A 12980-nucleotide genomic window follows, 5' to 3' on the forward strand; every position below is an offset into this window, starting at 1 on the left:
CCAGGCGTGGGGGTGGTAGTGAGAAAGGCCTTCTCCCCACCCCTTGTGCACCTGGGCCTCAAGCATAGGCCACACCTTGTCGGTCGCTGCCCCTCTATGCCCAGTGTCACCAGTCAGCACCACCCATCGCTGTGTACCACGGCCCCCATCATAAGCTGGTGCCCGGGGCAGCCGCCATCTCTGTGGAGGGCTTGCCTGCCGCTGGCCTCTCTAGATAAGCTCCTCATGACTCATGCAACCTTTTCAACAGCCCGGAAGGAAGCAGTCGCCAGTCTCCACTAGCAGGTGAGGAACCCTGGCTTGGAGAGGAGGGAGGACCTGGGCCTGCAGTTTCCCCTGCGGCTCAGCCCTGCTCACAGCACCCTGATGAAAACCTCGCTACCCTCGCCTCAGGGCAGGGCACACCCTTTACCTGCTGACCTGGCCCTGGTGACAAGAGGACAAGGGCAGCAGGGCCCTGGCCAGGTTGAAGGACATCTGTGGGACACATCAGACCTTTTTAGCCCACCAGCTCCGTCTGAGAACTGGTAGCTCCCTGGTCCTCTGTCTGGGGAGGATGCGGCCCGGTCTGAACACTGCTTTTTCCTGGAAGCTTTGCTGCCCTCCCTAGCCCGCTGGAACCCTCCATGCCCACACCCACCTCCTAGTGGGTGAAGCCAGGGAGCCCTCCCTCAGGCGCATCAGGGGAAGACTGGGGTACAGATGCCACGCAGCCACTTCATTGCGCTGATCACCAAAAAGCTGGAATATGAAAATTCCTGTGGGAGAAACCCAGGGCTGACAGTCCCGACGTCCAAGCTCCTCTTCCTGGGTTAGAGAAATCAGAGGTGCCTGCCCCGGCCTGGCTGCGGCGCAGCCTCCCGCCGCCAGGGGATGCCAGGCAGGCGGGGGCGGGGCCTCCTCGGGCGGGGCGGGGCCGGCGCGAGAGGCGCCCGCAGCGCAATTGCAGACCCCGCCCTCTCGGCCCACCCGCGCCTCCTGCACCGTGGGGTGCAAAAGGGCAGCTCCTGGCATAAGTGTGCGGAGCACACTTGCGGACCCCCGGGGAGGAGGTGCCACAGCAACTCTAGACTCCTGTGTGCAGAACTGGCCGCGGAGAGGTGCCCAGGGCAAGACCCCAACCTCTGCTCCCTGAGTCCAGTGCGGGGCTTAGGGTGGCAAGCCCCCAATCTCCCTGTGGTGACTTGCCCCCCGGCCGGCCAGGCCCAGCTAGTGTGGCACCGCGTGTGCAGAACTGAGGTTCTTCCAGCCAGGTACATGGCCCGGTGGGCTCTGGAGAGCCTATAGAACTGGGGGTGCCCTCGAAAACAGTATGCCCTTGGCACTGCAGGGCCCCACCGGGCAGGGCGCTGGGGGCAGTGAGGAGGGTCCCATCCCAGTTGTCTTCCCTGTCAGCCTTGGATGCAAGGCTGATCCACACCTCTGAGTGACCGTGTAAGCCTAGGGGCTCCTGGTGAGTTTGGGATGGGTGCCCCAAGATCGTGACCGTGTCCCTGAAAAGGGCACGTGGGCACCTGAGGTCCTATGGGAAAAGTGAAATGATGCCTCAGTGCTCTGTCCCGCAAACGTGAACACACACTCTCCCTCTCAGCCTTCCTTCCCGCCCCATGGAAGGAGGGTAGACACGGAGGGTTACACATCGGGGAGGCTGAGTCCAGACACAGGAAACGCTACTCAGGGCTGAGGCTGAGTCAAGTGCGGTACCCGAGTCCAGCCCTGCACTGCCACACCTCAGTGCAGCAGAGGAGAGCGGTGTCCTGGGTTCCTGCATAGTTCCCCAGCCCCAGAAGCCCCTTGTCCGTAGGAATTTGAATTCTTACTTGATGACAACAGCGACATCATGGTGGCTCCTGTTATTCCACAGCCTCAAAATTCACCCGCTGGGAGCTCACTAGCAGCTTCTGCCAGGCAAGTAGCCCTTCCCTCGGGGCTCAGGCTCCTGGACAGGCTCAGCCTTGGGCAGCCTTCGCCAGGTCCGCAGAGAATAGCGTTGGGAAGGGTGGACCTGGCGGATGGGGTGGGGACAGGCAGGCCAAGCCCTCGTTCGTACCCCAACACAGGGCTTCTAATGAGAGGTCCCCAGCGCTGCCCAGAGGAACTTCCGCGATTGTGGAAATGATTCCTGCCTGCTTTGTCCATTAGCCACTCCTCCCAGCAAGACACACACACTCACTCACTCCACCTGCCACCAAGGAACTGAACTTCTAACTGTATTTAATTCGCATCTAAATGGCCACACGTGGTTGGTGGGTGCTGTAGTTGACAGCGCGGCGTGAAGGCTCCGGAGCTCCTCGCACCGCAGGACCCACAGCACAGACCACACCAGTAGACTTGGGGGAGTGGCAGGGGCGCCAGGAGAATCCTGCCTTGCCCGTAGCCCCGGATGGAAGGATGACACTGAGTTCGCGACGCTGCGCTCCTCGGGAGCACGAACCACACCTGGAAGCAGCCTGCCCCGGTGGCCCCAAGGTTCCCAGGTCCCTTCAGCGGCTGCCCCCGGGGCCTGGCCGGCAGTGTCCGGGAGGGAGCAGCGATCCCGCCTCCAGGGATCTCCCGGGCGCCGCCTGGGGAGGGAGCGAGGGGCTGGGGGTGCTGCTCAGCCGCTCCGCGCGCCTCGGTTCCCAACACAGCGCCCCGGCCCCGGGCCGCGCTCGATTCCCCGGCTCCCCGCGCCCCTGGCTCCCGGCCCTCCCCGCCCGGCGCCCCGGTCCCGCGCCCGGGCCCCGCGCACAGCGCCCCCGGCGGCGGCCGAGCGGAGCCCGAGCGGGGCGGCGCACGGCGCGGGGCCGGGCCGGGCGGCTCCCGGCGCGACTTCCTGTTGTGCCCGCGCCCCGCCGCCGTCGCCCGGCGCCCCTAGCCCGCTGCCCGCGGCCCGGCGCGGCCGCCGCCCATGGATTTCACCTAGTGCCGGCGGCCATGGCCGCGCAGTGCTGCTGCCGCCAGGCGCCCGGCGCCGAGACCGCGCCCGTCCGCCCGCCGCCCGAGCCTCCGCCCGCCCTGGACGTGGCCTCGGCCTCCAGCGCGCAGCTCTTCCGCCTCCGCCACCTGCAGCTGGGCCTGGAGCTGCGGCCCGAAGCGCGCGAGCTGGCCGGCTGCCTGGTGCTCGAGCTGTGCGCGCTGCGGCCCGCGCCCCGCGCGCTCGTGCTCGACGCGCACCCGGCCCTGCGCCTGCATTCGGCCGCCTTCCGTCGCGCCCCCGCCGCCGCCGAGACGCCCTGCGCCTTCGCCTTCTCCGCCCCCGGGCCGGGTCCCGCGCCGCCGCCCCCGCTGCCCGCCTTCCCCGAGGCGCCCGGCGCCGAGCCCGCCTGCTGCCCGCTGGCCTTCAGGGTGGACCCGTTCACCGATTACGGCTCCTCGCTCACCGTCACGCTGCCGCCCGAGCTGCCGGCGCACCAGCCCTTCCAGGTTATCCTGCGCTACACCTCGACCGACGCCCCCGCCGTGAGTCCGGGGCGGGCGCCGGGGCTGCGGGCCGGTCCGCAGGGCGATGCTAGCAGCCTCTCGCTGCACGGCCAGGCTGAGAGACGCGAATCTGTGCCCTACAGGTGCCCCCCTCCCCTCACCCCGGTGATTCCCAGCTGTTGCCTGTGAGCCCTTAGGACCTTTGCATAGAGGCCAGAGTCCTTCGGGGACACCGGACAGCATGTCACTCAGGGAAGCCTCCCGTTCAAGTGTTCGGTCCCTGCCTGGGTACATGCAGCTTCTGTCACCCACCAAGGTGTACATCTGCAGGATCCTGGCACCGAGGGTAGGGCTGGAGTGTCAGCTGCGGAAGGGCCTCCATGTGACCAGGGCCTGCAGATGTGTCCAAGCCAGAGGCAGAGGAAAGGGCCATGGGAGGGGGGTGGTTGTGATGCTCGGTTTGGGGCTCCCTTGGCCAGCACTGGTGGAGTGTTGAGACCAGTGGGCCCCGCGACCCCAACATAGACACACATAGGCTCTGCAGGGCTTGCACACTGGGTACCCACCACTCTAGAGGCTCTGCAAGAAAGGCCAGGTGGCTCAGGCTGGCGCTGTGGCTGCAGCACCCCCTCCACCTCCACCAGTGGGGGTGTGTACAGGATGGAGCAGGGCCTTTCCTGCCTACAGCATGGGGGTTCATACTGCATCCCCAGGTGGTATGGATGGCACACATGTGACACCCAACATATGCAGCACACACACAGCTGTGGAGGTGCTGGGAAGTCCAGCTGTCACTGATCACGGCACATAAATAGACAGGGTGGTGGAGAGGCGTCAAGCCACAAAGAGCCAAGGTGACATCTGGGCAGGAAGAACCCAGACCAGTGCACCCCTGTGGGCTTCCTGTACATTTCCCAGGAGCCCTAAGCAGGACCTGCCACCTCACCTTCCTCCCAGAACCCCTGTGGGTGTGCAGGCCGCTGGCCAGCCAGCCCCACCCCTGCTGTGGTATTCCAGGGCTCTGACAGGTGGCAAGTATGCCTCTCAGTATGACAGGTGAGAACTGAGGGATGGGCTTCTCCCTGGCCTTGAGGAGACTCCTGCAGTGAGGTTCCTTCATACCAATTCCCAGGTCCCAGCACCCCCAAGGGAGAGGCTGCATTTGTGAATGGCTCCCCAGGTGGGTCCTGAACACCCTGGCAGCCCAGGGCTTAGGAGGAACGAAAAGACGCCTGTGCCCGGCTGGGGCAGGGCCAGGACACCAACAGGAAGTTTGGAAGAGATCTGAGAGTGCTGGCAGGGGTCTGGCTGGGTCTGCAGGGGAGGCAGCCCTCCTGGTCTGGGATCCTCCGGGCCGTCAGTGGCCATCAGCTGTGGATTCCACTCGTCCACTCTCAGAAGGTGTTGGGGGCGTCTCCCACTCATGGTCTTGGGAGGGCCCATGCATGAGGAGCAATTCAGTTTGCCTTGACAATCTCATTCAGGCAGAGGGGAGGGTGGGGACGGCGTGCAGGGCTGACTCGGGACGAAGGTAATGTGGCTGTGGTTGGGAGAGGGTCCCCCTCCCAGACTCTGAGCTGCCCTCATTGGAGAGGTCAGAATTCTTGGAAGGAAGATGAGATGGGTGCGGCAGGATAGTGGCAGGAGGGCCCAGGGGTGCGGGCTTCTCAGTGGGGCTGGGGCCTGGCCTCAGCATCTCGGGGTGAGGAAAGCCTCAACAGCTATGGCGCAGATGAGAGGTTTGCCAGGGCATGACCTTAGGTGGGCAGCAGCTGCTGTGAGCACACCCATTCCACAGCACTCACCACAGCCCCCAGCCTCCAGGCAGTGGCCCCGGCCATCCTTCCCTTAGCCACTCCTGTCCCCTGCCAGCAGGGGCCTCTGGCCTGGCCTCCACTCCCTGCTTGCCATTCCCTGGCCTGGAGCCTGTCTCCTGCGGGGTCCCTCCAGGCGAGGCTGCCTGGGCTCAGGGCGGCTCTGGGCTCAGGTGTGCTGCCTGCCAGTGTGTAGCCATCAGGAGGCTCTGGCTTCCCAGCTTCCACATCCCAGGCTCCCTTTCCTGCCATGACCAGATGAGCTGCTGGGAATTTGGAATGAGTGTGTTCTGACTTTGCCTTAGTTTCCCTAAGGAAGCTAAGATAATGCAATGATGGGCTATTCCCTTTCTTCGCCCTGGTGTTAGCTGGGAGATTCCCCTGTCGGCTCCCTGACACAGGGCCTCCTGCCTGGGTTGGGGTCTGGCCCTGATGACACAGTGCAGGCCACACCCTGGGTCACCTGCCCGCGATGTCCCCCTGCCCCAGCAGGCAAGTGAAAGCTAGGGGGTGGCTATTGGCGCTCGATGAACTCAGCAAGATAATCCAGCCATCGTCACCTCCCAGAGCCTCCTGCCTTCTCTCAGGCTGCTGCCTAGTGGCTAGGGCCCAGCACCCCAGCTGGGTGGCCCTTTGCTGATGTGCCATCCTGCCCGCAGATCTGGTGGCTGGACCCAGAGCTGACCTATGGCTGCGCCAAGCCCTTCGTCTTCACCCAGGGCCACTCCGTGTGCAACCGCTCCTTCTTCCCGTGCTTTGACACGCCTGCCGTGAAGTGCACCTACTCTGCCGTCGTCAAGGTCAGGGGCCGCCAGCTGCCATCACCTTGCTCCCAGGACAGCCCAGCAGCCTGGCCACACCGCCTCCCCCTTGCTCCTACCTGCCTGGACTGTGGCCCCAGCTGCCAGCACGCCACAGTGCTAGCAGGAGCCCACCTTCCCTACTCTATGGGAGGAGCTGCTTTGCAGGGAACAGGGGAAGCTGGGCTGCCTCCAACGGGCCTGAGGGGTTCAGGGTCCTGGACCCAGGGTGAGGGATTGTAGGGGCCCCAGACAAGGGGTCTCCAGACAGAGCTGCTGATCTCTGGTGGGGTCTGTAGGTCACCGGGCCTGAGCTTGGCAGCACCCTCTGCACTGGGATGAGGTTTGCAGGCTGGGACCTCGGGGTTCTGAGTGGAGGGTGGCAGGTCTCTGGAGAAAAGTTCTCTGACAGAAACGTTCCCTGATGGGGATGTAGGGTTTCCTGCTACAAATGTGGGGCAACCTGACAGGCTCCCTGGCCTGGGCCGTGGGTGTGTTGATGGTGGGGCCTCCTGGTCTCAGTCTGGCCTCCTTACAGGCGCCATCGGGGGTGCAGGTGCTGATGAGTGCCACCCAGAGTGCGTACATGGAGGAAGAAGGCGTCTTCCACTTCCACATGGAACATCCCGTGCCTGCCTACCTCGTGGCCCTGGTGGCCGGAGACCTCAAGCCAGCAGACATCGGGCCCAGGTAGGGAGGGCCTTCCGGGCTGCCCAGGCCTCAGGGAGAGCCCCACCGGGGATCTGTGACCTGTATCCACAGCTGCCCTGCTGAGGACCCCCACTGACCTCTGGGTACTCTGGGCCAGCCCTGCCCCTGCCTTGGTGCCACTGCCAGGGCCCTGTCTGCCAGGCCCTCCCACCCATGTGCCCTCAGACCCAGCAGCCTGGCCCACCCAGTGCCTGCCCTGCAAACTGGTCCTTCCTGCCAAGGCCCCCGCACAGCCTAGCACCCTCACACCTTCGTTGGTGCCTTCAACCCAGAGATAAAATGAGCTAAGTGGCCCCTAGAATGCAGCTCTGCCCCTGCTGTGGGAAGGGCCAGGGTAGCTGCCCACCCAGTGAGGCAGGGCAGGCTGCGGGCTAGGATGGTCAGCCAGGCTGGATGAGGTGTGGGTGTTACTGGAGCCCCAGGGCAGTGGGAGAGCCTTTTGGGGTGAGCCGGGCTGGGGCTGCTCGGCCTCAGCTGACCCTCTCTGCATGCAACAGAAGCCGCGTGTGGGCCGAGCCGTGCCTCCTACCCACGGCCACCAGCAAGTTGTCGGGCGCAGTGGAGCAGTGGCTGAGTGCAGCTGAGCGGCTGTATGGGCCATACATGTGGGGCAGGTAGGCCCTGGGAACCTGTAGACCTGGCTGACTAGAAGGAGGAGTCAGAGGGGGAGCCCCTCGTCTGACCCCTGGGGTGTCCTGTCCCCATCTCCTGGGGAGGAAGCGGAGCTCACTGCAGGGGCAGGGCTGATCCCCGCTGGGTAGAAGGTGGGGTGTGGGTGTGCGGGGTGGGAGTCTGAGCCCTGAGGTCTGCCACCCTCACTGCCCTCCCGGTGCAGGTATGACATTGTCTTCCTGCCCCCCTCCTTCCCCATCGTGGCCATGGAGAACCCCTGCCTCACCTTCATCATCTCCTCCATCCTGGAGAGCGATGAGTTCCTGGTCATCGATGTCATCCATGAGGTGGCCCACAGCTGGTTCGGCAATGCTGTCACCAACGCCACGTGGGAAGAGATGTGGCTGAGCGAGGGCCTGGCCACCTATGCCCAGCGCCGCATCACCACCGAGACCTACGGTGCGGCCGGGGCCGGGGAGGGCAGCCACTGGGGGCCCTGGGCACTGAGCCAGGGGCAGAAAGCCCAGCCTGGCTCCCCTGCCATGCTGCAGGTGCCCACACCCCCTGCTTCCCCCGACTCCCCCTACACCCCCTCACCTCTCCCCTGTCTCCGGACCCCATCCAGGTGCTGCCTTCACCTGCCTGGAGACTGCCTTCCGCCTGGATGCCCTGCACCGGCAGATGAAGCTTCTGGGAGAGGACAGCCCGGTCAGCAAACTGCAGGTCAAGCTGGAGCCAGGTACCTGCTCCTCAGGACCCGCTCCTGGAACCGGGGATGTCACCCCTCAAGGCCTCCTTGCCTGTCCTTCGTGTGTGCTGGCTGTGGCTTCTCTGTCCCCTACTGTGCCTGGACCCCTGCCAAGGCCAAGCTGAGAGCCCCTCGTCTGGGCAAGGCCTCCCCAGGCTCCCACAGCCACCGCCACCTCCCTGGCTCTGAGCACCGGTCACAGTGGCGTGTGAGTCCTCAGTCTTCCCCAAGGGGTGCCCAGGGCGTCAGTACACATCTGGACATGTGAGGGACTGTGGCCCTCGGCCCTTCCTGCTCCTCGGAGCCTGACCACCGCCCCTCCCTGTCCCATGGGACACTGGTGGTCTCGGACGCCAGCCCAGGTGGGTGTTCACCTTGCAGGAGTGAATCCCAGCCACCTGATGAACCTGTTCACCTACGAGAAGGGCTACTGCTTCGTGTACTACCTGTCCCAGCTCTGCGGAGACCCACAGCGCTTTGATGACTTTCTCCGAGTGAGCAGCCCCGTGCCCAGGACGGCCCTGCTGCCACCTGCCCCCAGCCCCTCCCCAGCTCACAGGGCTGCCTGCTCTTCTGGCAGTTGGGGTGGAATTGGCAGGGGCCTGTGAGCCTGGCTGTGACCTAGTCTGCCTTTCTTTGTGGGGAGTGCCTGGGTTGCCACCTTCCCTTCTCCCACCCTCCGTTTGGTCACTTGGCAGGGCCTGTGTGCCAAATGCTGGCTCCGCAATGCCTACTAGCTGCCTCTGCGCCTGCCCTGTGTCCAGCACGTACCTCGTGCCCTGCAGGCCTCTCGTGGGGCTGCCTGTGTCCCGCCCTTCCAGGCCTGCTGAGGCCCCACCTCTGCCACACAGGCCTACGTGGAGAAGTACAAGTTCACCAGTGTGGTGGCCCAGGACCTGCTGGACTCCTTCCTGAGCTTCTTCCCGGAGCTGAAGGAGCAGAGCGTGGACTGCCGGGCAGGTGAGGCTGACCCCACTGCTGCAGTCAGGGAGCTGTGGGTGTGATGACAGGCGGGGCCTCTGCTGCCTGAGAGGCTGCTCCGCCTGGAGGAAAGGCCAGTCAGTTCACTGTCTGTCCTTCAGCCGACCCTTGCTGGACCATATGGGCCCCAGGCCGGTATGCTATGAGAACAGGGCTGGGGTTGGGGACCTGCCTGGGGGCGGTGGCACAAGGCTAAGTGGGCCGAGTTAGGCACTCCCAGGAAGTGGGCCATGGAAACCAGGTGTGCAAAGGGCCTGGTGCAGGAAGGACGGGTGATGGGGGTGTCCTGGAGCTGGAAAACAGCAGCCAGCCCTGCTTATGCATCACTTCTAAGGGTGTCCCTGAGGGTCTGAGGGCTTTGGGGCCCAGGAAGGCACTGCAGGGTTCAGACATTGAGGGAGAGGCCAGAATTGCTGGAGGGTGGTGAGGTGCCACTGGGAGGGCTGTGCATGGTGACACCAAGTTTTGGAAGGTACAGCAAGTGCACCAAGAGCTTTTTGTGGGTAGGGGATGGGCACTGCCCTTTTAGAGCAGGAACATCATCTTAAGAGCCTGTTGCCCCCATCCCGCCCCTGCTGGCTCATGGCGCAGGTGGCCTCTGCCAGCACTGAGGTTGGGTTTAGACTACTTCATTGTCTTCCACCCAGGAGAGGCGTGGTTGGGTCACCAACCCAAGCCTCTGCCTCCCTGTACCCCTTCACAGAAGCCCCTTCAGTGGCTTCAAGTGGCAGTGCTGGCTGGAGCTGACCCCGCCTTCCTGAACGGCCCATGTCCCTGGAACAGGCCACCTGCCTGGGACACACTCAGGGTCTGGGGTCTCCTGGGCAGATTGCTCAGGCAGCCCCTCCCCAGCCCGGGCAGGGACCCCAGGGTCACTTCTCCCCTCCAGGGCTGGAATTCGAGCGCTGGCTCAATGCCACAGGCCCGCCGCTGGCTGAGCCAGACCTGTCTCAGGGATCCAGCCTGACCCGCCCCGTGGAGGCCCTTTTCCAGCTGTGGACCGCAGAACCCCTGGACCAGGCAGCTGCCTCAGCCAGTGCCATTGACATCTCCAAGTGGAGGACCTTCCAGACAGCACTCTTCCTGGACCGGCTCCTGGATGGGTCCCCGCTGCCACAGGGTGGGTCCTTGCAGCTGATGGGGGTGGCCCAGGGGCTGGGGTACAACAGCAGCTCAGCCCTGACCTGCCCCCTGCCCTGCAGAGGTGGTGATGAGCCTGTCCAAGTGCTACTCCTCCCTGCTGGACTCGATGAACGCTGAGATCCGCATCCGCTGGCTACAGATCGTGGTCCGCAACGACTACTATCCTGACCTCCACAGGGTGCGGCGCTTCCTGGAGAGCCAGGTGCAGTCACCTGCCCAGGGGAGCAGCCTGGAACGGCCTAGCCATGCGGAGTGGGAGTCCCACCCGACTCCCTAGTCTGAGCTGTTGGGGCAGGCCAGGCACATTCTGGAGAATGGGGCGGGGAAGACGTAGGGGTCTGTTGGGAGTGGGGGCACGCACCGGGTGCAGGTGCCAGAGGGCAGCCTGGACTCCACCAGTTCTTGGAGAAGCTGTGGAAGGGACCAGCTGGGAGCAGGAGTCTGGGGTCCAGGCCACCTCAGCCTGCTGGGCCCTGGGCCTTCAGCGTCCAGGTCTGGGCAGAGGGGATGTCCAACCTCCTCAGAGAGAACCCAGAGCCCTCAGGCCCATGGGCCCTGGCTGCCCTGTTCCCTGTATGTGCTCCCTCCAGCCCAGGCTCCCTGGAGATGGGGACTCCATGGTCGGCCTGGAAGGGTGGGGTGGAGGTTAGAGGCTAATGGCAGGCCTCCTGGACACCAGATTCCAGGCCATAGCCCTGATGATGAAACTGGGGAGCCAGGGGTAGGAGAGCCGCCCGGCTGGTCTGGCAGGGTGGGCTGGCTCGAGGGGCCTGGGGAGCCCACCAGTGTGACTGAGTAACCCTCCTGCAGATGTCACGCATGTACACCATCCCGCTGTACGAGGACCTCTGCACCGGTGCCCTCAAGTCCTTCGCGCTGGAGGTCTTCTACCAGACGCAGGGCCGGCTGCACCCCAACCTGCGCAGAGCCATCCAGCAGATCCTGTCCCAGGGCCTGGGCTCTAGCACAGAGCCTGCCCCAGAGCCCAGCACGGAGCTGGGCAGGGCTGAAGCAGACACAGACTCAGACGCACAGGCCCTGCTGCTTGGGGATGAGGCCCCCAGCAGTGCCATCTCTCTCAGGGACGTCAATGTGTCTGCCTAGCCCTGTTGGCGGGCTGACCCTCGACCTCCCAGACACCACAATTGTGCCTTCTGTGGGCCAGGCCTGCCATGACTGCGCCTATGGCTCTGGCCATGAGCTCTGCCCAGGCCCACAAGCCCTTCCCCTGGGCTCTCCCAGGCAGGGAGAATGGGGAGAGGGACCTCCTTGTGTCCGGCAGAGACCTGTGGACCTGGCCTCCCCACTCCCAGCTCTCTTGCACTGCAGGCCCTGGGGCCAGCCCGCACACGCCATGCCTCCTGTCTCAACACTGACAGCTGTGCCTAGCCCCGGATGCCAGCACCTGCCAGGTGCTGCGCCTGGGGCAAGGGCCCCAGCAGCCCTATGGTGACCGCCACACTGTGCCTTACATCTGCCAGGGGCCCGGGCTGTGCTGTCCCTGCAGCACGCCTCCTTGCAGGGATCTGAGCCACCCTCCCCGCACAGCCCTGCACCCCGCCCCTGGGGTTGGCAGCCTCAGTTGGCCCCTGGCAGAGGAACAAGGACACAGACATTCCCTCAGTGTGGGAGCAGGGGACACAGGGAGAGGACAGTTGTCCCTGGGGAGGGCCCCCTGGCCCCAGGCAACCTTAGCCCCTCAGAACAGGGAGTCCCAGGACCCAGGGGGAGTCTGGGGAGCCTGTCTCTTGTGGCTTCCTGGGGTGGGAGGCACATGGGCACAGCAATACCCTAGGGAAAGTGGGAGGTGGTGCTGGTGCTCTCTCTAGGCTCACCATGCTGGGAGAGGCGGACGGGGCCTGGGGCTCCAGCCTGGGACTGCTGCGATGGGGTATCACGGTGATGGTCCCATTAAAACTTCCACTCTGCAAACCTGATCTCCCTCCCTCTTTCTCTCGACTTTTGTCCTCTGCATCTTCCCGGCTGTGTAGGGTGGGCTGGCCTGCCAGGACTTGGAACCTGCAGCTGGTCAGGAGCTGGGTGTGGCCCTGTCCTCTGATACACAAGCCTGAGAGCAGGCTCCCCGAGTCCTGCCCAGCCCCTTGGCCGGACCTCCTGGGCCTGAGTGGCCTCTGGATGTCACAGGGAGGCCATGTGTCACCTTCACTCTGGGCCTTCACCTTTGTGGCTTAAGCCAAATCCCAGCCTCAAGTGGTGATCCTGTCCCAAGATGGGTACCAGGTGACAGGCATGTTTGGTTTCGGAGAATTGAGATTTCCATTTTCCCAGGCAATAGGTGTTGCTGCTTTTCAGAGTCCCCAAGGATGTGGTGCCACCATCTCAGTGCCACACACACCTGGCCAACATTGCCGTGGCCCAGAAGCAGCACGCCTCTTCTCTCAACCCACTGGCCAGGCCCAGTCACAGCTCCACTCCACACGTGGCAGCCAGGAAGTGGGGAGGGCAGGAGGTGTTGGGCAAATAACCCTGACACTATCACCATCCAGTCCCCAGCCACCAAATGTCCCACTCACCCTCTTCCCTGTTCTGGATGCCCCGCCCCTCCCCAGGGCAGACGAATCCCCCTCCAGTGGCGGTAGCAACTCCAGTCTAGGGTCTGGGGCCGTCTCTGCATGGGTTGCTTCACGTACCTTCTTCACATCAGGGCTGGGGGAGGTGCCACCCCATCCAAAGACCTAAGAGCTAGAAGACCGTCACTGCCCCTCACACCCAGGGATAGGACGACTGCAGTAACCCCTGTGAAAGTGG

At 64.4% G+C, this 12980-nt stretch overlaps 1 protein-coding gene across 2 annotated transcripts; it reads left to right on the forward strand.

Annotated features, from left to right (window-relative positions):
- The first annotated feature begins 2809 nt into the window (after positions 1 to 2809).
- Positions 2810 to 12148, forward strand: LOC105473786 (arginyl aminopeptidase like 1). 2 transcript variants are annotated; one of them, XM_011727817.3, is made up of 11 exons: positions 2810 to 3441; positions 5876 to 6016; positions 6555 to 6706; positions 7225 to 7341; positions 7563 to 7798; positions 7965 to 8078; positions 8469 to 8581; positions 8939 to 9047; positions 9958 to 10188; positions 10271 to 10413; positions 11022 to 12148. In XM_011727817.3, exons 1-11 carry the CDS (start codon positions 2917 to 2919, stop codon positions 11313 to 11315), a joined length of 2175 nt encoding a protein of 724 aa, XP_011726119.2. In that variant the 5' UTR covers positions 2810 to 2916; the 3' UTR covers positions 11316 to 12148. The 2 variants fall into 2 exon arrangements, with proteins under 2 accessions (XP_011726119.2, XP_024646174.2); XM_024790406.2 differs by having other exon boundaries at positions 2861 to 3441; positions 9991 to 10188.
- Positions 12149 to 12980: the final 832 nt, after the last annotated feature.

The sequence above is a fragment of the Macaca nemestrina genome, chromosome 11 (genome assembly GCF_043159975.1).
Source record: "Macaca nemestrina isolate mMacNem1 chromosome 11, mMacNem.hap1, whole genome shotgun sequence".
Lineage (NCBI taxonomy): Eukaryota > Metazoa > Chordata > Mammalia > Primates > Cercopithecidae > Macaca > Macaca nemestrina.